The sequence below is a fragment of the Protopterus annectens genome, chromosome 4.part0 (genome assembly GCF_019279795.1).
Source record: "Protopterus annectens isolate FY-2018-M chromosome 4.part0, PAN1.0, whole genome shotgun sequence".
Lineage (NCBI taxonomy): Eukaryota > Metazoa > Chordata > Ceratodontiformes > Protopteridae > Protopterus > Protopterus annectens.
This window is the reverse complement of record NC_056733.1, coordinates 1,901,901,850-1,901,925,956: the sequence shown is the minus strand read 5'-3', so window position 1 is coordinate 1,901,925,956 and position 24,107 is coordinate 1,901,901,850. Positions and strand designations below refer to the sequence as shown.

The following is a 24,107-nucleotide window of genomic DNA, read 5'->3' as shown; positions in this document are numbered from 1 at the left end:
GTGTGTGTATGAGTGAGAGAGCGCGTGTGTGAGTGAGTTTGTGAGTGAGTGTGTGTGTGTGAGGGCGTGTGTGTGTGTGAGAGACAGTGTGTGTGTAAGTGCTTGTGTGCGTTTCACCCCCCCACCCAGCTCGCTATTTACTTACCACAGTAGTAGTGTCTGTGATAAGGTCTTCAAAAGGTCAATACAGCCAGGATGACAATCATCTCTTTGAATCTGATGTACCTCTTTATGTGGCTGTGGTTACATCTATCCTGACCTCAGACTGGGTAAGGGGGTTTCCCAGGCCAGATGTGAGGCATCTATGGTCACCATCTGGGCCACAGAGTCCCTACAACAAGAGTACCCCAAATCACCTTCACCTTAAGACTGCATTGCAACATTTTTTGCACTACACAGGGGACAAGAGAATGGCGGACGTCAGACACTCCTGAAGTAACACTGCAGTGCAACCTTGCTACAGGATCCAGAAAGATGGAGATACCCACTGGATCCTTAAATGATCTTACTGTGATAGAGTGCCTCCAGTATCTCAAAACAAATTGACAAGGAAGGCTGCTTTGTTCTGTGGTAGAAAGAGTTTTTAGGAGTCCAACATGAACCCCCAGATGCATACCCTCTTGAGGGATTCCAGATGCGGTTTATGGAGAATGAAGGAATATCCAAGATTCTGAAAACAACCCAAGAGTGTAGAGGTCTGTAACTCCCTCTGAAACTCACCTGTAAGACAGCTATGAAAGTAAGTATACAGAAGAGCAAGTTCTTGGCTATGCAGAAAGCTATTACTAAAGCCAGGCATTCTATCAAGACTGTGTGCAGTACCTAAACCAATGGGTATACTGACAGTGAGATAATCCACCTTGAATCTGGGAAAGTACTTGTGAGCTCCTGTGCAAGGAACATGCATGTAAACATCCTTCAGATCCAGTGACCTTCAAGACAAAGGGAAAAACAGGCGCAGGACGGCATGCAAGTTTAGCATTCGAATTTTGAAGGACTCAAACTGGTTTAGTTTGGACAGGTCAAAGACAGCCTATAGGTACCATTCTCTCTTTGACACTAGGAATAGGGTTGAGTAAAAACCTTTACATTCTTCTAGCCCCAGAAGTCCACACTACGTATTTTCTTTTAGTTAGGGGAAGACATACTTCACTAGGCCCTCTGCCTGTCAACAGATCAAAAGCAGTACAGTAGAAATAGCAGCTAAACCAAACAGAGGCAAAATCTGCAATTACAAAAAGAGAAAAAAAAATCATCATGGGGGGGTGGTAATTACCTACCCATTGCCAGAGCGAGACTGAACCAATAAAAACTTTGATACCTTTGAGTACACTACAGACCATAATTATTCTAGTCAAGACAAAAAGAACTGTAGATTGGGCAAAATGGCATATCCTTATACAGAGGTTATGCTTACAACCAGGGAGGAGGAGCCTATTGTCTGTGTGTGTGTGTGTGTGTGTGTGTGTGTGTGTGTGTGCGTGCATGCGTGCGTGCATGTAACGCTTGGCAAAATGGGCTGGATGTCAGACCTTGGCTACTACCAAGATTCCAAATGTTACGACTGCACCAATGATTCCTAAGATGACCAATCTGGAGCATCTAGTCCTTGATGTCCATAACAACTTTAGGAAGGTACTCAACAGAATGGCAACTGCCTTCTTTCTTCTTTTGGCATTTCCAGGTTAGGGGTCGCCACAGCGAAACTCGTGTCCGCTAATGATTGGCAGTAGATTTTTATGGTGCAGAGGTGCCAGCCCGACGCCTAACCTTCAAAGAAGGCACGCCCATTTACGCATGTCTTTCGAATGCCACTCGACCGTGGGAAGGATATGCAGACTCCACACAGAAGGCACTCCGCTCCAGCAGAGAACTGAACGGGAGAACCTCTTGCTGTGAGGCAACGCTATCAATGCACCACCGCAGCTTTTAGAATGGCAACTGCCTGATTCACTGTAAATCTCAAATGCTCCAACAAAACTAGAGGTTCCATGGGCACTTCTACGACTCTCTGCCTAATCCTATTTTTGGAAGACCGCGGAAGATGTGTGCCAACCATAACTTGTTCAAGACTCCATGACTTGAGTCCAATAGTGAGGATTCCTTTTTCTTTAATGACATCATTAATCAATATTTTTCTAAATTACTTTTACTTTAGCCGGTTCCATTTGGTGAGGTTTTTTTTTTTTTTTAAATAGAGTAGACATTTATTTCTGAGAGGACTGGTTCTCAGCTGGGGTTTTTTCTGTGTGGACTCTGTACAGGTTCTCATGAGGTGCTTGCTTAGTCACACATCCCAAAGGCATGTAGTAGGTACACTAGTGATCCTCCATAGTGTGAACAAGTATGTGTGACATGCATTACAGTGTGCAAGTGTGATGGGTCCTGGCTTTCTTGTAGTCAGAAATAGATACAGCATACATCAGAGAATGAATGACAGTCATTTGCTTTATTTTGCTGCTTCTTTGAATTCTGCACAGTACTCAAGCCTCAAAGTTATAACACCTTTAGCAGTACAGTAAAAATATCCTGGAGTTCTCTTCTATAGGTAAAAGTTCTGCAGGGCTTTGCACTGCACAGACTGATAAATGTGTGTACATAGCAGCACAAAACAATGCTGTGTACCACATTTTTATTTAATGTTGGGTGCTTGTATTAGTACACAGCACAAATGTCAGTGTGTGTATAAAGCAAAGCACAAGTTTTTCCCACAGATGGTCACTGAATACATCTGATGCAAGTAAACACAGACCTTTAATACCAAAAGCATACAGTTCAAAGCAATACAAAACTAACTGTAAAATCAGTCATCTCCATCATAATCATACACATCTGTTTGGCCAGAACGATGATGTCATTTCCACTGTCATCCCATTTGGAGACCTCGGCATCCAATTTGATTTTCTCCTGTTCAAAGCTGGCAACTTGTTCTGCAATTTTGGCCTTCTGCTCCTGTGGAAGCTGTGCCATGATGGCCTAAATGAGAAAAAAAGCACACGTCATTTTTATGCTACCAAAAGATCAATGCCCACCAAGACACAAACTATTAAAGTAAGCCTTTCAGTTGTAACAAACATTCCTCATGGGCTGTACACAAGTCAGTTTGCAGTTCTAGCACATGTACAGTGCATATATGCAAGGGCCCCAAGCAAGACAGAGGTTACACTCGCCAGGGCCTAAACACAAGAGGTACAAACTTAGGTTTTGGTTATTACTCCTTCAAATATTGTTATTGAATTTTTAAATAAAAATTCTTACATTGAAATTATACACATTTTGAACAACTTTCATAACAGCAAACGAACAGTAAAAACTATTTACGAAGGTGTCTAGCCAACTAAAAGTATTTGGATAATATTTACGAAGGTGTCTAGCCAACTAAAAGTATTTGGATAATACATATTACACAACATTCTCAGATGAAAAACAGTCCATTTTCTCCAGTAGTTCCACTATTTTTAACCAGGAATTATAATATGAAGTAATCCTTTCAGTTCTCATCCTAACGGTAGTAACTTTCATCTGGGAGACGGATAGTGTTAAGTTCTTGAACACACTGAAGGTAGGAGAAGATTCACCTTTCCAGTTGATGGTAATTATTTTTCAAGCTATAGCTAACAAGGTCCAAACAAGTGAGATTTTTTTTTCTAGGAACACACTTAGGAATAGGAAAATTAAATAAAATTAGTGATTTGGTTAACTGAAAATAGTCACTGAAAGCAGTCTGGAAGAAAATTTATTTTATGCCAATATTCACTGAGCAATGTGCAAATCATAAAACATATGCTGCCAGTCTGCTTTTAACTTGCATCAACAACTACTGTCAAGACCAAACATTAATTTCATTTTATGAGGTAAAATACATGTTCTATGAATTAAGTTTCCAATGTAAGGAAAGATAAGTTAATTTTGAAGTATTAGTTTATCATTTTCAATAGAAATATGGTTAACTGTTCTAGAATAGTCCCAAAAATTATTTTTATGGCAAATTTTCATATTTTTATTTATTCATTTTAGAGAAGTAACCTTTTCCTTGTGTTGATTTACTATAGATATCAAGAATTCAATAAATTTAGAAACTTCTTGTCTAACTGAATGTTGCATCAACTCCAGTTTACTGGTAATATATTGCCTTAAAACTTCTAATATTAACCACATATCAGTTTCAATGTTATATTTATTCATATGACTCACTGACAGAACTCTGCCTGAAACTATTAATCAATACCAATAAACTAAGTTTCTTTCTTTGAAGATATTAATTTTCTTATCAAATGTGTCATTATTGTGTACAAGCAATAGGAAATAATGTCCATGTCTTAATATCTGGATTTTTATACAAACATTTTAAATGTGTACAAGTCATTAGTTATGTATCTGGAAGATACCGGTTTCTTCTTTTTTTCCTAAAACATAGTCCTATACCATCCAATAAAAATAATTTGGCAGCATTTTCCTGCAAGTCATTTTCCATGATTGGCTTGATCTCAACCATATTTGTTCATGAATTTGTTTCCAAATAGCAGAATATGCTGACTTCAGCCATAATGAAGGTTTTGGTTATTACAATGTCACAGTGCAAATAAAAAAAGACCAAAAAGTCCTTAAGATTCCATGTCCCAAACGGAAAAGAATAACCTCAGTTATAGCGACGGCACAACAAATGTGGTGAAGAAACAGAGAAAGACAACACTCTTACTGCCTAAACAGAAAAGTGAACAATTCAGTTTTTTGGTACAGTAAACAGAGCAATGCATTTACAGTATCCCTTTCAAGACGTAAGCTACAATCTCCACAAGAAACAACTTAACATTGACCACATTGAGAAGATATGCAAGAATGTACCAGTAAAACCTAACAGGGAAATGAAATAATCTATAAAATGTTAGTATGCTTAAGTGCTAGTTTAAGCTTAAGAGACTACACTGCCCACATCAGCAAGCTCTACAGTCAGAACATAGGCATACAGATCAAAGAAAATCATGATAGTTAACCCAACATCTACAATGTGTCAAGTAAAAAAAATAAATCTATTCAAATTACATGGGGAAGATAAGATGCAATGCACAGTAAGCATGAACATATGAACAAAGCTAACCAGCAAATGGACAAGGATGGAGTTTAACTTAGCCAGGTTCTGACGGCTCCCTTTTGCCACTCTAGCCTTAAGAAAAAATGCTGATCAAGTCTTGCTTTCTAGTGCTAGACATATGCTTTAAAAAAATTAGCTCATTTCTGACTTTCATTTTAGCAGAGAAATGTCTTTACAGTACTATATGCAGCTAAGCTTTCAAAAGTTATACTAGACAGCAAAGGCCTTTTACCACAAAGGTAATGTTTAACAAAATTGTCAGTGGCTCAATAAGTAGCACCATCACCTCTGGTACTGGAAGATCAGAAGGCTTGAGTTCTACTCCCAGAGCAGGTAATTTAATTTTCCATTACTCCTGAGTGTGCCTGCCTTCAAATGAGACACTAAATTGAGGTCCCATCTGCCTGAGTGATGGTAGCTCAGATAATGTTAAAGACCCCACAAAACTTAAAAAAGAGAGTAGAGGAAGTTCCCTGAGGTTTTGGACAAATTTCCCCCTAGTCAGTATAAGACCTCAAGTATCCCCTGAAAGGATGACACTGGCTTAATGGGAATAACCCAGTTAACAATACATCTATGGCACAAATGATGAACCATGGGGTTGCCGTTCTCCACATGCATACCATCAGATGTGCAACACAGGACAGAGTATGAGCCTGGCCCTGTAGTATAAAAGGATAAAGGCCCGACGATCAAAGAGCAGCAGTGTATGATTAGCGGCATGGGTACTGGAGAAGCCAGGCAGGGGAGAAATTACAGTTGTGTAAGATCTTAACATGAAAGCAGATGTCCTACTTCTCACTGTTGCAATACTTATTACATATGGGATTTCCTGCCAAAGTCTGGTCAGTATACCAAACCATTTACACCTGCCCAGCATAATACATCCAGTGTATTCTCCCCATGCAGGTGTACCACATAAGGGTGACATATGTATGCTCAATAGACAGAACTGAAGTGCCCCAGGAGAAGTACAGCAACCCTAGTATAAAGAAAGACGTGCATATCCAGGAGGGAAGTAAAAAGGAAAACAGGGCAAGAGAGGAAAAGAACCCTTAGCCAGCATTGTGTTCTCAACAGAAAAAGATATATAAAGGGAGCAGAAGGGAAGAACTGAATACTGCAACAGTGAAAAGGACATCTACGATTACAGTAAGATCTTACACAAGTGTACTATGTCCTTCCTTATCACTGCTGCAGTATTCATCACATGTGGGGGGGGGGGTTACCAAAGTTACTGTAAAGGATGGGAGGAGGAAGATACAGAGGAACCCTCCACAAACCCATGAAGGACAGCTCTAGCAAACCCCTTCTCTGGCTCTTGAAATCACATCCAACTTGTGTTTTGTGAAGTGTGGAGAGAGAACCAAGTAACAGGTTCTGGAATGGATCTAGCACACAGACCCTTGAAGGAAGCTCCAGAAGAGACTACTGCTCTTGTAGAATGAGCTCTAACTGAAGTTAAAAGCTTTTTGCAATGAAAGAAACAAACAGAAAAAAGAAATGGCCTTAAAAATCCAGGAGGAGATGGTTTGCTTAGAAACCGCCAAACCCAAAGCCCCGGTATTAAAAGAAATAAAAAACTTAAATTCTTGGACAGCCTTTGTCTTACCCAAATAATTTCTGAGCCATGCAAATCCAAGGTATGAAGTACCTTCTCACTAGCAGATTGTGGAGAAGGAAGAGAGGAAGGGAGTTAGACTGAAGGACAACACATTAACCACCTTGGGAATAAAAGGATTAGTATGAAGACACCCTGTCTCTATGAAAAATCAAAAAGGGAGGACCCGTCAAAGCCTGAAGTTCATAAACTCTCTTGGCCAAACAGCCACCAATAAAACAGTCCTCCAGGTACAATGTTGCAAGGAGGCAGCAGTGGGCTCAAAAAGGGCTTGAGTTAACTTTAAGGACAAAATAAGGCCCCAAGAGAGAGAAACAGGTTTGACTGGGGGCCCGATACAAAGAATGCTTTAAGGAATTGTTTAACCTTAAAATGAGAGGCCAGCAGTGGCTTCAAGGGCAGACAAGTGGAGACTGCTAACAAGTGAGCTTATGGAACAGTGCACACAAGAAAAATAAAAGGACTGAAGGCCCCCCCCCCCCCCCCACACACACACACACACACACACACACACACACAGAGAAGGGACCTTGGTGTCTCTTGAAACACCAAAAAAAAAAATCTCTTCCACTCCCAGAAAACACTATATGGCTAAATAGGTTTCCTGACCTCCTGTGTAAAGGGTTTTAATTCACCTTATCGTTCAAAGTGTCAAATGAATGGTGGACAAATGAGGATAAAGACAGAACCTGTGTCTTGTGTGAGAAGATCCATCCGGTGAGGAAACTTGTGATAATTGCTCCTGGTCAGGTGAAAGAGAAAGGTGAACCAACACTATCTGGGCCAAAAGGGAGTCGTCAGTAAGATTCTGGGGGAGGCCTTCATGATTTTGTGCGTGACCCTGGGAAGCAGAAGAGGAGGGTAAGCACATAGGAACATTCCCCCTCCAAGGAAAAGGTGTGGCGTCCTCCTAAGAGGACTTGGCACTCGAATGAATTGAGAAGTTGTCTGATTAAAGAGGAGACACAAAAATATTCACTTGAGGAATACCCCACAGATGTACCATGTTCAGAAACACTTCTTTGTGAAGCATGCATTCATGAGGTTGTTTCCTGGACCTGCAAAGAGAGTCTGCCACAAGGTTGTATTCTGAAATGCAGACCATCTGAAGAGTTATCTGACAGTGGATTGCAAGTCTCAAGCCTGAAGACAACGAGACATTGTGTCCTATTTGTTGATGTATCACATTTACTGGCATATTGCCTGTAAATAGTGCCTGGACTCCAAACAGAATGGAAGGACTGTACTGCAAAAATAAGCACCATTTTTTTATGTTGATGTGGTCTGACCACTGAAGAAGGGGCCAGAGACCACGAACCTTCAGAATGTTGGAAGATGCTTCCCTCCCCTGACTGGAAGTGTCTGTGAAAAGCTCTTGAGTAGGTGTAGGAGTATGAAAACGCAGGCCTGGAATGAGGATGATCTGCCAAAATCACCAATGAAATTAGAGTTTGAGACAGGGTTTTAGAGGAACTGGAGGGAGCATGAAGAAGCAGGCTGTCCAGATATGAGAATATATGGATTTCCTGAAGCCTGCAAAAGCTAACAAAGGGGCCAGACATCTGGTGAATAACTGAAAAGGAGAGGAAGAAACAAATGTACAAACTTCCTGAAGAGAGGGTGAATGAGGATAGGAGTCTTATAGATCTAGAGAGAGACCAGAAATGCATCCTGATGAAGGAATTTTTAGAAAGGCGTTCAGAAAGGATAGACCAAGCACAGGTCTCCATAACTCCTCTTTCTGGGAACCAGAAACATCCTGGAATAAAATCCCGTCCCTTGTTGGAATTCTGGAATAGGTTAGACAGTTTCCTGATCCACTAGATCTTGCAGGACCACAGAAAACAAAGGAAGGTGGTTGAGGAAGACCTAAAGGGAGGGGGATTTCCATTCCATAAAATAATCATGACGGATAATGGAAAGTACCAAAGAATCTACAGTAACTTACTGCGATAGCCTGAGAGATAAGGGAACCTGACCAAGGGGGGTGGTGGCGGGTGGAGGGAGAAAATATGTAAGATGAAGGTAGATTTGTCCTGAAAAAGGGTATTTGGTTCTTAGAATCTGGGTGAGCTTATCAGAAAACATGCACTTAGAAAGCTTTTTTTTTTTTTTAAAAGGAGGCTGACAAGGTTGCCTACGAACAAAGGCCGATTTAGAAGAATAATTTCTCTGAAATTTGGGGACAGGAGAAAAAAAATTAATCTCTTGCATAACATTACCTTTGTCATGAAGAGTCTTCAACACATCAGGAGCAGCATCAAAAAACGTTTGCATGTCCAAAGGAGCATCTAGGAGTTTAGCTTTAATATCACCATGTAAGGCCTGCAAGAGAAGCCAAGAGTACATCCTCATAACTGAACCTGAAGCAGCAGCTCTAGATGATGCATCAACTGCTTCCTAACTACATATGATACAGTAACTAGCTAACTGCAAAGTGGAACTCAACAAGGAAAGGGCTGTAGTCTTGCTTTCAGAGTCAGGCAGGTCTGACAAAACCCCCCAAGTTGAGACAAAGGATAAAAGCTTGGGTGTCTTGCCAGTAGAAATGGAAACCATAGCAGGATCTGAAGGAGGACACTTGTGAAGGTATGTAAAGGCCTCAAGCACTTTATAAAAGTGGTCAGGCTTCTTGAGGACTTGTAGCTGGGATCCAGAAGTCAAAGACACAGCTGCAAACATATCCAGCAAAGCAGTCAGAACAGGGGGAAACAGCAGACAATTTAAGATTCCATTTGTAACCGCTCATAATACCGCTTTTGGATGTCAGAGATCTGCGAGCAATGATATTTAAAATGCTCCATGTGAGCCACCATGTTTCCAAAGGACTCCTAAAGGGGGGGGGTCAGGGCTCAAGGAATCCTCTTCCTCTGACCCATAGTCAGAGAGTACATTCATTTATGAGGAATTTGCCAAGGTTCATCTCCCAAATCCAACTCCTTATCTGAGAAATCACATTCCAGAGTTCTTTTGGCTGGGGCAGAAGACCAAGGAGAACCAGGAACATATAATCCCTGAAGAGGCTTAAAGGCCATCAAGGCATTGAACAAACCCTGGGTAAAATCCTGCCTTCTTTATGAGGCTTTTTAACAATGGGAGGTATATGCTTAGTTTTCTGCTTCTTTTTTAATGGGACATCAGCTTTGACCTACCTAGGAGGCTCAGAGTCATGCTTAGGCACTATATAAAGGTACCAGGAATCACTCCTCTATCGGGAATCTGGGGAATTCCCTTAGGCAGTTTGGAAATGATCAGCTGTAGTCCCCCCCCCCCCCCAATGTCTGTGGTGGAATTCTGCACAGCCTCAGAGGATGTGCAAGAAGCCAGTTCCATGCCAGCCTCCAACGGGATCATGGCAGAGAAAACCAGCATCAGCACTGCATGTTCTTCAGGGCTTTCAGCCACCTCAAGGGACAGTTGTCTGCAGGAAGCTGAACTGCATCAGAATCAGGCAGAGACTTTTTAGACTTCTTTTTAACAGACTGCTGTACCTTGGGGCAGGCAGATTCAGCCACAGTACTCAGTCAAAATCTTAAGACACTGGTTCTCCAGTTAGATGGGCAACCAAGACAGATGACTGCAAAGAGTTTTCAAAACAAAAGCCTGACAAATGGTACACTGGGTACTGTCAATCGTATCACCTAAGCAGATCAGGACTTCACAGGTCTATCTTTATGGGGAATCTGCCTCCCACTCTGACTTTCCCTTCCTGGATGATACGAACTCTCAGGAAAAACATAGAAAAAGTACAGTTTTGTACCTACCATAAATGTAGATGTCCGATAGATATGCAACTGCAGTCATAACATATGGGTTGTCCTACCTCAGGCAGCCCTCGGTCGGCCGAATTCCAAAGTCTGGGTCCGGTGTCGGCTGGTGTCGCCTCCTCTCCGATGTCACAACGGCTGGAGTATAAAGACATCGGCCAACACCATCTTCTTCAGTGTTTCTTGCCCCAGATGCCAGGTGCCCTCCTGGGAAGGCTAAATTTGGTAAATGGATAAAAATAATCCCCAACATGCACAACAGTAATAAACAGATACACCACAGGAATACCCCCAGCTAATGGGAAAAGGGGTAGGGACCCAAAAAGAAGGATACAGAGGGGAGGGAGGGAAAATCCGACTGCAGTTGCATATCTATCGGACATCTACATTTATGGTAGGTACAAAACTGTACTATGTCCTTCAAGAATGCAACTGCAGTCATAACATATGGGTTGAATACCATAGCCAAGCTGGGGGTGGATGGAACTAAAATAAGGATGGTGTAGCTAAAATCCCCTGCAAGACTGCCAAGGCAAAGCCTGCTCGGGATTTGGAATATAAGGGCAGGTTGTAGTGCTTGGTAAATGTATGCACGGAGCTCCATGTAGCAGCCTCTAAAATGTCCTTTGTTGCCACTCCTCTTAGGAAAGCTGTGGAAGTGGCTATAGCTCTGGTGGAATGTGGCCTAATATTGGCTGGCACACCTTTTCCATGGAAAGAATAGCAGAATCTGATGCAATGTCCAATCCATTTTGAAACTGTTTGTTTGGAGATTGCTTTTCCTTGCACTCAAGCAGCATAGGCTACAAACAGTTGGTCAGAGTTTCTGGTGGCCTTAGTTCTGTCCAAGTAGTAACGTAGTTGTCTGTGTATGTCCAAAGTATGCAGTAGCTTTTCCCCACTATTTTGAGGATTGGGGAAGAATGTAGGCAGGTGAACAGCTTGATTTAGAGACACCCTGGAAATAACTTTGGGCATGAAAGTAGGATTGGTCATTAGAGAAACTCTGTCTTGATGAAAAATGAGGAAGGGAGGCACTGCCATGAGTGCCTGTATCTCCGAAACTCTTCTTGCAGATGTGACTGCCAATAAGAAGGCCGTCTTCCATGAAAGAAATTGCATTTCTGAACTTGCTGCTGGCTCAAATGGAGTAAGAGTTAATTTTTCCAACACATAATTGAGGTCCCATGCAGGTACTGGCTGTTTTCTGGGAGGTTTGATATTCTTTATTCCTCTTAGAAACTGTCTTAGCAAAGGATGAGAAAACACTGGAGGGTCACAGTTGTATTTTGCTGAGATTGCTGAGGCATGAATCTTTATTGAAGAATATGAGAGTCCAGTATGAAGTAGTTCTGCCAAGTATTCTAAAATCTGAGGTATACTTGGTAAGGCTGTGTCCTGACCCCTGTTTGCATTCCAGATGCTGAATCTCTTCCACTTGGCTGAATATGTTTTTTCTGGTGGAAGGTCTGCGTGCTTCCAGCAAGATTTCTTGAACTGATTTTGAAAGAGAGTTAGGTGGAGAAATCATGTTAGCCTCCAGGCTGTCAGATGTAATGATTTCAGGTCTTGATGTACAGTCCTGTAATTGTGTTGCATTAGGAGCAGGGGCCATAGGGTCAGAGGCCATGGTTTGGTCCGAGTTATGGTCAATAGCAATGGGTACCAGTGTTGCCTTGGCCAGTCTGGAGCTATCAATATACCTGTTGGTTGTTCTGCTTTGATCTTCAGAATCACCTTGGTCAGCAGAGGCAGAGGAGGGAATGCATAAATTTTTAGAGAAATCCAGCTGAAGGAGAGAGCATCCGCTTTCCAGGCTAGAGGATGGTGAGTCCTTGTGCAGAACTTTTTCAGGTGATGATTTAAGTGGGAAGCGAAAAGATCTACATCCGGTCTTCCCCATGTCTTTGTCAGTTGAGAGAAAATGTGAGGGTGCAGCATCCATTCGTGTGGATCCATGAAATTTCTGCTCAGGTTGTCCGCCAGTACATTGTCCTTGCCTGGTACAAACTGGGATTGTAAATGTATCTTCAGGCTCAGGGATTTTTCCCAGAGAAGCATTGTTAGTCTGCAGAGGGGATAAGAATGAGTGCCTCCCTGCTTGTTTATGTACCACATGACAGTGGTGTTTGTCTGTCCTTATTAGCAAATGCCCTTGTTGTAGTGATTTTTCGAAAGTCTCGGTTGCATGTATCACTGCCAACATTTCCTTTTGGTTTATGTGCAGATGTCTTTCCTTTGGGGTCCATTGCCCTTGAATGCAACTGCCCTCCATGTGCGCCCCCCCATCCATGGTCTGAGGCGTCTGTTGTAATCATTTGGCCTGCTTGAGGTCTGTTGAAAGGCATGCCATTGTTTAGCTGACTGGCTTGAGCCCACCATAAAAATTCTTTTTGCAGACATGGAATAAGTGGGATTATACCATGATCCCCCCAAAACGTGCACGCTGATTGGCCAGCGTGCCCGTTGTAAATCGAGTTATACTAATGGAAAAAGGTCCGGTCGCCCGGACTTTTTTCCATTAGTATAACTCGTTTTTTTTAAACACTGTCTCGCTATGTTAAATGGGTTTAACATAGCGAGACAGCTTTAAAATAAGCAACGGAGATCTCCATTGCTTATTTTAAAGCTGTCTCATATGTTAAACCCATTTAACATAGCGATGTTAAAAACAACGGAGAAAGCAAGATCTCCGTTGCTTTTTGAATCTCGCTATGTTAAATGAGTTTAACATGGCGAGACAGTTTTAAAATAAGCAGCGGAGATGTCCGTTGCTTATTTTAAACTGTCTCGCTATGTTAAACCCATTTAACATAGCGAGACATAAAAGCAACGGAGATCTTGCTTTCTCCGTTGCTTTGCTCACAACTCTGATGTACTGCGCAGGCGCAGTACATCAGAACTGCCGCGGATGCCAGACATCTGCGGAAGGGCAGTAAACAGGCATTATACTATGCCATTATTTAAGAAAAGTAACAGTTTCTTTTCTTAAATAATGTCATGGTATAATAGCAATAACCCACTTCTGGGTGTGGTAATGCTAAATTACCACGGTTGGCTTTGTTTGGTCCTCGGGCGCCTCGGGACCAAACCACGCCAACCGTGGGTAAATTTAGCATTACCCACACCCAGGCGTGGGTTATTGCTATATTATGTCCTCTAGGCTTTGGCTGTGTTGAGACCATAAGTTTTTTTTAAATACCATTGCAGCTTTCTCATATGAGGTCTTGCCAAAGGTATCAGAAGGATGCAAGATGCCATGAACCCCAGGGCCTGCAGGATTTTCCTTGCAGTCAGCTGGGAGAGTTTTGCTAGGCCTTTGAAGTACTCTGGTAAATGCTGCTGTTTTTCCTCTGTGAGGTAGGCCATTTGGTTTTCCATGTCCAGTCTGGCTCCTAAGAAGATAATCTGTTGGGATGGCAGTAGTCTTGACTTCTGAATGTTGACTGTGTATCCCAAGGCCTGCAGTAGATGCATGACATAGTCCAAATTTTCTTTTAAGGTTTGTTTGTTGTCTGCTTGTATGAGGCAGTCGTCCAAGTAGGGGTATATTTGAATCCCCTGCAGTCTGCAGTGTGCCACTACTGATGCCAGGCATTTCGTGAACACTCTGGGCGCAGTAGATAAGCCAAACGGCAATGCTGAGAATTGATAATGCTCTGTCCCTGCAAGAAATCTGAGGTATCTTCTGCAGCTTTGTCTGATTGGGACATGCAGGTATGCCTCCTTGAGGTCCAGAGTGACCAGCCAAGACCCCTTGCCCAGCATGGGAAGGAGTTGCTGCAACGTCAGCATTTTGAACTTTGGCACTATGAGAAAAGTGTTTAGAGATGACAAGTCCAGTATGGGTCTCCATTTGTTTTCTTTTCTTGGAACAAGGAACAGCCTTGAATAAAATCCCTGGCCTTGCTCCTGAGGAGGAACCCTTTCTATTGCTTTTATACTTAACAGCTTGGAAACTTGAGAGAGTGCCTCTGCCTTTTGATGATGTGGCAGGTTTGGCATGCCTTGTCTTATTGGTAATGTGTGGAAGTGGAATCTGTACCCTTTGTCTATCACATCCAGAATCCAGTTGTCCTTGGTTAAGATATGCCAGTTTTGTGAGAATAAGGATAATTTTCCGCCCAAAGGTGCTTCTCTTTGAACATTTGTAGGCGGAACGAAAGTCAAGTCATTGTGATTGTCCTTGTGGTGCAGCTGAACTGTCTGCGCCACTTCTTTGATTTGGAGGTTGCCATTGGCGGCCCCTGTAAGATCCTCGGTATTGCCGTCTACCTCGGGCACGTCTGCTTTTTCCCCTTTGAAACTTGTCTGCGCCGGGGAAGGACCAATTCTTTGAGGGCCAGTTTCTGCTGAATCTGGGTGGCTGAACCTGAAGGAAATCATTGACTGTCTGTACTGACTTTGCTTTTTCCTCTATGGATTTCAATACATCTTGTGCATTAGCACCAAAAAGCTTCTGTTTTTCCAAAGGTGCATCAAGTAACTTTACTTTAACATGGTCAGGCAAAGACTGATCCTTTAACCAAGCATGTCTACGTATCACAGCCCCAGTCATAGCTGCCCTACATGAAGCTTCCAGTGCATCATAACCACATTGAAGAAAATGGTTATTAACCTGCTGAGTGTTATGTATATGATCCTGCAATGTCTTTTTATCAATAGGCTCAGGAGAGGCTAACTTTTTCTGTAAATCATCCAGGAGAAAATCCTGGTACTGAAACATGTGAAAAAGGCAGTTTAGTGACCTCATGGCTAGGTAGTAGAGGTATATACTTTTTTACCCCATCTCTCCAGGGACCTTGCTTCTCTGTCCGCTGGCAGTGGGTTTTTGACTGAGGAGGTAGCCACTCCCTTGGGGCCCTGTGAAATAGTTTCTAGATCCACAGAGTGGGCCTTAAAAAGGTGCTTGTGAGTGTCAGGGACCCTATAATATCTGTCCGGCTTGACAGGAGCCGGAGGAAGAGAATCAGGGTTAGCACAGGAGTCAGAGAAAACATCATCCAAAACATCCATAACAGGTGGGATAGCCAAAGGTCTGTGCTGGGGAAGCTTGAGGAAGGAACGAAGCCTTTTCCTGGAGTCAGAGAATTCCTGGCCCTGCCATTGAAAATGTTCCCTTATGGAATGCAGGACTTCACCAAATGAGAAATCCTCTGGAGGGGAGGCAGAGGGAATTGATTCCTCAGCATCAGAGTCCTCGTAGGCCTGGAAGGATTCTTCTTGGGTATCAGAATGTTCAGAATCCCCAGAGGCTTCATCCGAAGAGAGGTCGTCCGCCTGCTCAGTTCTAGGCCTTTTCTCTACAGGTGGCTGAGAACCCCTTTCCGGATGAGGCTGAGACCCCCTGATAAGGGAAATAAGATCAGCAGCCAGAGACATGATCTGCTTATCAAAAGAAGGGGCCTGGGCAGTAGGTTTAGGATGGGCCTTGGCCTGACTGGCGGCCTTAGCACGTGCAAAGGCCTTGATGGACATGGATACAGGAGGCCTAGCAGCCCCACGTGCAGGCGTAACCTTGTCCACAGAAATGGTGTCGGGTAGATCCAGAACTTCGGTTTCTGGAGGAAAATCAACAACTGGCACCGGAGAAATATCCGAGACCGAAGGCCGTGTTAACGCTGAGTCGTCGGCCTGGAGCGGTAGATTTACCACTTCCGAAGGGACCGGAGCACTAGCAGAGGGTTTGAGAGTAGCATCGGTAGTGGATGCGGGCCGAGGATGTCGGTCCTGGTCCTTGCGTTTTTTTAGCAGATTGGGTTGTCTGTTGATCCGACGGCATGATATACGCAAAAGATTCACCGAAAAAGTCCTCGGCGAATTCTGCCCGGCGCGTGAGAGTGTGCTTATTAAAGCAAGCACAGGCAGCACAGGCCGAGACGCTGTGGTCTGGGCCCAGGCAAGGAAGGCAGAGAGAATGGAAGTCCTTATGAGGTATTTGTTTACCACAAGACAAACAATTATTAACTTTCTCAATTTGTTCTGACATCGGCTGAGGCAAGAAAAAATGTTCCCCAACGGGGTACTTAGCTTTTAGATGACTTCGGTACTGAAAACACAGGAGCTGACCGACCGGCACTTGCGAACTGCTTCTGCTTCGGGCACCGCGCGGCAAGAAAGACTGAAGAAGATGGCGTCGGCCGATGCCTTTATACTCCAGCCGTTGTGACGTCTGAGAGGAGGCGACACCAGCCGACGCCAGACCCAGACTTTGGAATTCGGCCGACCGAGGGCTGCCTGAGGCAGGACAACCCATATGTTATGACTGCAGTTGCATTCTTGAAGGACATCTGGGTAGTTGGCTGTAAATGTCTCAGTATACTACAATCAACTATATTAGAAGCTGAAGTTAAGTACAAACTTGCAGTTTTAAAGACAGTACTGTATTTTATTTTTCTGTCTATTTAATTGTTTAACTTAATTTTGCCTGACTGAATTTTATATATTTTCTGGCATTGCTTTCTGTTCTCATCTGTCCTGAAACTGTTCCCCCCCCTCCCTATTCTTGTGGTGGTGTAGTTGGTGGCTTTGCAGTTGCCTGCCCCCCTACTGTAAATTTGATCTGGGGCACCCCTCCCAGTCTAGTGTTCACTCTACTTAATACAGACAGAACATTTGAGAAGGCCAACCCACTTCCTCGCTCTTTGCACTTTACTAAAAAAATTGCACTTTATTCATCTGCTTTTACTGTATTTGTGTTTCTTCCTACTTTATTTTGCTTTTGCTGCCTGTTTTTAAAAATACTTAAGTGCATTTATTCTGCTGCATTTACTACTGCTTGTTAGCCTGATTAAACTGTAACTGCTATTCTAAGCCTTTGGTTTAAACACTTGGGCTTCAAACCAGTTGTTTTACATTAAGAAGGTTTGTGGTCTTCACTGTTATGGCAGAACAAAGTTGAAAGTTGCTGATTGAAGGCTTAGTGTTTGTTAGTCTAAAAGTGTATTAGTTCTGGTTTAAGCACTTGGGCTTAGGGCCAGTTATTTTACATTAAGAAGGTGTGGTCTGCACTCTTGTGGGAGGAGAGGGTAGATTCTACCTTTCTGAGCTGCAAGTTTCTGGTTAAAGGCTTATTGTGCCTGCTTATTTGAACTGTTTCTTTCTGAAACTGGTACGCCTTGTTTGCTGTAGCACAAGACTAGATTCAGATCTGCTGAATCTAGCTTTGTTTGTGCAACTTGAGCACTAATCCAGGCCATCTTTTTCTGGAGAAGGTTCCCCTGCACCCTAGTGGCAGGAGTGTGCAGTTAGAACTTGTCTGATCGAAGACTGCTGTAATGGGGCTCAGTTTTTAGCTTTTTATTGGTTAACTTGTTTAAATCAGTTTGCTCATCTGCTACTGTTATACTAAAAAAAAAAATGCACTTTATGGATCGCTGCTTAGCTAGGGCAGAAATATTCCCGGCGCCATAAAGTCTGCTCTTCAAATTTTCCCTTAGAACTAGCCATTTTTTTTTAGTTTTAGCACTCAAATCTGTTTCTCTGAGCTCAGCACTTGTTCAGAACTCATTGTAAGCACTAAATAAGCTATAAATTACTACAGCACTTAACTTTCCTCACTTGTCTAAAGAAAAACAGTTTTTAGTACTTAATGAATACCTATCCAGGCATGTCTATGGGTCAAGCTCCCAGCGTTTTCTCCTGTCTACCTGATGAATCTGGGCATCTTGGGGCAATGCAGCAATTGCCTCATGTACAAAGACAACCCTCACCTCCTACCACCCAACACTACAACCTGTGAGAGATGCACTTATATAGCCAAACTAGAAGCAAAGCTCTCTTCACCCAAGACTGGACTAGACAGTCAAGATGAGAGGGTAAACACTTGCACCACAACACTCATCACATAGTCCCTCAAACCCTACACCACCAAAACACACACAAACAAAAAACACACATCTACATTCACGGAGGCTCTCAATAATAATCTGCCAAAGCAACAGAGACCTCCAAAGCAAAAACGCAAGCAACATCCACCCCCCCCCAACACAACCCAAATTACACACAGCGCACAAACCAGTGTGCCACCCAACCACAGCCCATAAAAAAAACATACCCAACACTCCAGTCATAGGTGACTATAGTCAGGCACACTGATGTTCCACTCACCAGGCTAAACAAGGAGAAAATTACTGCCAGCTGCCTGTCTGCGTCATGATCCGCCACATAACGCACGCACTCAGGTCACTCCACAACACGTACAAATATGACTCTGTCATTGTCCATGTTGGTGTGAATGACCTGAAACGTACCTCCCTGGACTACATGAAAAGAGACATGGAGGAGCTCTCCGATCTTGTAGCCCAGGAAGGTATGACCCTAGCCCTGAGTAGCATCCAGCCATCACCCAGAATGATACCACAGTACAAGGACAAAATGATTGACCAACAATTGGCTAAGCTTCTAGTGTCATTCTAAGTGGATCCAGTATCTGTCTGCCTGGGATGACATAATCGAGAGACCACGATGCATTGCCAGAAATGGCCTGCACCTGTCGCCCTTGGGATTCCGGATACTGGCCAAGGCTCTTGCCACCCCTATAGTGCCTTTTTTTAGGCAAGGTTCAAATGACAAATTCACCACAGTAACAGGTACAAGCAAGCAAAATCTGAGGGCAATGTTACTCAATGCTAGAAATCTAAACCTCAAAATGCACTCACTCGAGGCACTCCTTAAAATGGAGAACATTGACATCTGTGCAGTGACAGAGACCTGGTTCAAGGCTCCAGAGTGCACCCCTGCATTACCAGCCTATAATTCATACCACAACTTTCAGTAACCTAACCTGGACTGAAACACTAAAGGCGGAGGCATGTCCACATTCATTAAGGATATCCACACCTCCAGGCTAGTTGCTCAGCATAATGCATCCGAGATTACCCAAGTGCAACCAACTCTGGGCAATATCGCAATCCAAACTGTAGCTTGCTACAGATCCCCCACCATGCCCCAGGATTCCCACTCCTCATTTCTTGATGCAATGGAAAATATTAGGGTACAACCTAACACCCTAATAATGGGCGATTTCAACTACTCCACCATTAACTGGGAAAACTACTCATGTACCAACTCTTTTGCTCAACGTTTTCTGGAATTCATTAATTCCAATGCCTTGGCTCAACTTATCCACACCCCCACCAGGGGCAGCAATATCCTAGACCTGGTCATTACCAACATGGGTGACTGCTGTTGCACACCAGAGGTCAATTCCTTATTGGTCAGATCTGACCACAAGAGACATCCACATCCTGCCCCCACCCCCCATTAGGGAAACCACCTTAAAAAATTTCTCCAAAGCCAACTTCACACTTCTTAAGACAGAAGTAGCAAGCTTCAATACACCCATGCAGATGGAAAATAGAGGTACGACTGCTGAATCCTGCACAAATGCACTTTATAAGCACTTACACGAGTGCATGGATTGTGCTATCCCTAACAGAACCAAGATGCTATCCTCCAAAAAAAGGAAGCAAATCTGGCGGTCCCCTGCCATAAACAAACTCTACAACAGAAGAAAGAAACTGCTGCAAAAAGAATAAAATCCCATGATTGGAGGAACCCCCTGGTCAGCCTCAGTAAGAAGCTGAGATCCCTCAAAATCCTACGAAACAAAATTGCCACCGATTCTAAAGACAACCACAAAGCATTCTATAGTTATGTCAAGAATCTCAATGGCAACACTCATATCTGCTCTGAGTTACAGCACAATGACACTAAACATACAGAACCAACTGATATTGCCAACATCCTGGCAGATAGGTTCAGTGCTAACTTTACCCCCCCTCACCCCCTAAAGGGTCCACCTCTATACCGGAAGAATGCAAAATCCTGTAATCACGGCTGCACAGGTAAAAAAAAAAAACACTCTCCAAAGCCAAGAACACAGCATCCATGGGACCTGACAACATTTGCGTTTTACATGAACTACAGAACAAACTGGTACCCCACCTAAGTAGCATGTTCAATCATAGCCTCACCTCAGGCTTTGTGCCCACAGAATGGCGCACAGCGACAGTTATCCCACTGCACAAAGGGGGATCCATCAGAGACCCTGGGAACTACCGCCCCATTATACTGACGAGCCTGGTCTGCAAGGCCATGGAACGTATCATCATGGAACTTAAAGACACTGGTAATCTTCAAACTCTGGACCCCACCCAGTTTGGGTATGTAAAAGGCAGATCATGTCTCCTAAACCTGACAGACTTCTTTGAAACAGTCACCAAAGCCGTAGATGAGGGTAAGGTGGTTCACACAGCCCATCTAGATCTTGCCAAGGCTTCTGACACCATCCCCCACTATGGAATTACAGATAAACTCACTAAACTAGGTATAAATCCCTATGTCACAAGATGGGTTGCCAACTGGCTCACTGACAGAACCCACACTGTAAAAGTAGCAGAGTTCAAATCTGACTTCAGACTAGTGACAAGTGGAGTACCACCTCTCCTGTTTGGTATCTACTTCTCTGAAGTACAGGCTAACACGGGTGGTCTTTGGCTAATGAAGTTCGCCCAATGACTGCAAACGAGGAGCCATAATCAAAACTCCTACCGATGTAGACATCCTACAAAAGGGCCTCACTGAGACAGACGCCCGGTGTCAAAGCCATGGCCTCAAGCTCAATGCCAAAATGTGCAAGGTCACCCCTTTTGGTAAAAAATCTGTACCCATCAACTACTACATAGGCAGTAGTTACTTAACACCAAAAGTGTGATGAGACCTTGGGACACAGGTGGACAGTAGTCTCTCCTTTGATAATCACATTGCCACAGTAGTCAGGAAATCCTTCTACGTGGCACACCTCATCACAAAAGGTTTCTCATCCAGGAAAAAAAGAGGTAATTGTTCCCCTCTACTCATCACTCATTAGACCCATGTACAGTGCCCCCTTTTAGTATGTACCTCACAAGACATCAACAACTGGAAAGGCCGCAGAAATACCTCACAAAGAGGATTACCAGCTTCAAACAGATGCCCTATGCAGACAGTCTCAAAAAACTCCAGCTTTACTCTGTCGAATATCGCCTACTGAGAGGAGATCTCTGCCTAACATACAAAGCTATGTCAAACCCAGAGCTGTTGGACATGCTCCACTTAAAGAAATCCCAATCCCTCCGAGCTACACGCTCTAGGAACCTAAACCTTGTCACCACAATAAACAGAACATGCTGGAGGGATATATTCCTGTCCCAGAGACTTCCCACACTCTGGAACAAACTACCTATCTATATCAAACAAAGCTCCTTATTAGCACCCTTCAAGAAAAATCTTGATGATTGGATGGGAAATAGGAAATTCACCCCGGGGATCACTTCTGTGGCTCTGCTCGACAGGGGGACAGGAAAATAATTTTCCTGGGTGGCGAAAGGCAGGATACCTTTTTGGCTAGGCTTACTTAGGCCCTAGGGCCAAAAGCCTAGTACCTACCTATGAACCTATACTGACATTCAACTGTTACATTAGGACTAGGGACAAAGTAGCTCTGAGTATTAAGCATGCATATGTCACCTTAATGCCCTACAGCTGTACAAGGAGAACACACCTGACATTTGATGCTGGGAGGATGTACAGGCTTTGGTATCCTGGCAGGAGATTCCACATGTAATGAATACTGCAACAGTGATAAGGAAGGACATCAGGAGTGATTGGTAGACACCACCTCACCCATCTGTGAGTGGGGTACAACAGAGGTGGCATTGGCTTGTAGCAATCTCAACACGTACAGGAACATAAATATACTGCCTACAGCAAGAGCCTATTGAGAACATACTGCATGGCCAAGAACATGTGCAGGGGGCACGCATGTGCCCTCATAGCAGCATTGTCAGTACAGCTTGCGAAAACCACTGACAGGAGATGATTATGGCCTTAAACCAAAAGTCATGTTCCTCTTCTTGGATGAGGACAATGATTCTGGTATGCTTAACTTCCACCCACAGGGAATGAAGGGGCCACAGGACTTTTTGCCTAGGGGAAAAAATAGACCAACAGAGCTGTAGGGTGAAAATACTAAATGGTCAGAAGAGGTAACAGGCGACAAAAAATATGATAGAAATACCATACAAGAAAAAATGCTCACTGCCAAGCTTAGAGTTCTTAGGTGACGGATACAAGGTTAGCAAGCCCAGAGTGAAACAGTTAATCCTTACTTCTATGGTTGAAGGAGATTATACCCATTATGTAAACCTGCCAATGGGTCTAGACCATTTAATTGGAGTAAAGCACCTGGTGTTTAGGACATAGACCTGAAATAGCACTCAAAAATAAAGGAGTCTTTGAAGGCTTCTCTGCATGACAGCAGTACAGGTAATCTAGAAAACAGCAACATTTTGAAACCATTCAAATTTTCAAGGAAGACCAGATGGACCAAGTGACATTAACACAAGTCTGAGAGGAATAACTTGTCGCAGAATTCAGTTTTCAGAGGCTTGATGAGTTGATGTGTATACACTTGAACTTGCTCAGTTAATGGCAACGCATACTGACTTGCATGTGTTTCACTGCCTCTGTAGAGGAGAGTTGAAATGAAGGGGAAGAAGCTAGGAAAGTAGTCATCCTCTTTCGCAGACCCATCAGAAGGGGTGGGGGGGGGCATTCAATTCACTCTGACATTGTGCAAAGAAACAAACGGGAAACTTGAACACCTATCACTGTTCTCAACAGCTGGCTGATGAAATTTGGAAGACTGTAGAAACAGATGTAAATGTCGAATAATACATTCCGAAGCTGGGCTACCACACAGTGCTTCCTCTACTCTAAGGTATAGTGATCTCAGAGATAATATATGCAACTACCAGAAGCAGGCCCAAGGCAAGTGTGCTAGCACACGTGTCCTCATGTAAACACGGACAGTACAGTTTGTGTACTGTTCTGAAAATCCTCACAAAGGTGAAGCTCCCCAGTAAAAACACTTAAATGTTGGAACTCTCTTTTTCAGTTTGAATCAATTTTTCGAAGCATTATGACTCGCTGTAAAATGTCTCCAGCTTCTAAAAGGCAGTTATCAAACCACAGTCTTTGCATACAAAGGAGTTACGTTTCTTCAACACAGATAGAAGAGCTGCTCAAGAAGGCAACATAACTGGGTGCAGAACTAGGCTTCATCCCCAAATCACATTTTCAACTGCTAGATCACAAAACTCAAATACTTGGCTGCTAAAGGTCTGTAAAGAAACACTGCATCCCATTCACAAAATTAAAGGCATTATCAATCAGGGGTGCAGTGTCTGACAAAGGATGGCAATTATCAAGAGAGAAAGGACATTAGAATAAGCCCTGAACTACAGGCCATTAGCAATCACCATTTTACTAAGAAAAGCCGCAGAGGACATGGTAAAAAAAAGTACAGGAATAGACCATGTAAAGTGGTAACGCATATGAAAAGATTTACACAAAAAATTAGCAAATTAAGTAATTCTGTTGGTGTGTTACAGGAAACAGCTAATGACTAGATACCAGCTGATATGACATGGCATTATACTCTATTACAATCTGTACAGAAATAAGAGGTTTCATAAAAGAATAAATGTCTCAAGCATGCTCATCTCAATACTGAGCTGGAGGAAATCAACTGCTAGGAGGAACAGAGAAGAATCAGAAGTCTCAATATCACAAAATGGGACAA

General features: G+C 43.2%; 1 protein-coding gene across 1 annotated transcript in view; it reads right to left on the bottom strand.

Annotated features, from left to right (window-relative positions):
• Window positions 1-24,107, bottom strand: part of CTNNA1 (catenin alpha 1) — a gene marked incomplete in the record, with an annotated part of 2,307,982 nt that overhangs the window by 430,891 nt on the left and 1,852,984 nt on the right. Inside the window, 1 exon segment of the mRNA XM_044069565.1 lies at window positions 2,797-2,976. Coding sequence (XP_043925500.1) covers window positions 2,797-2,976 — 180 coding nt within the window.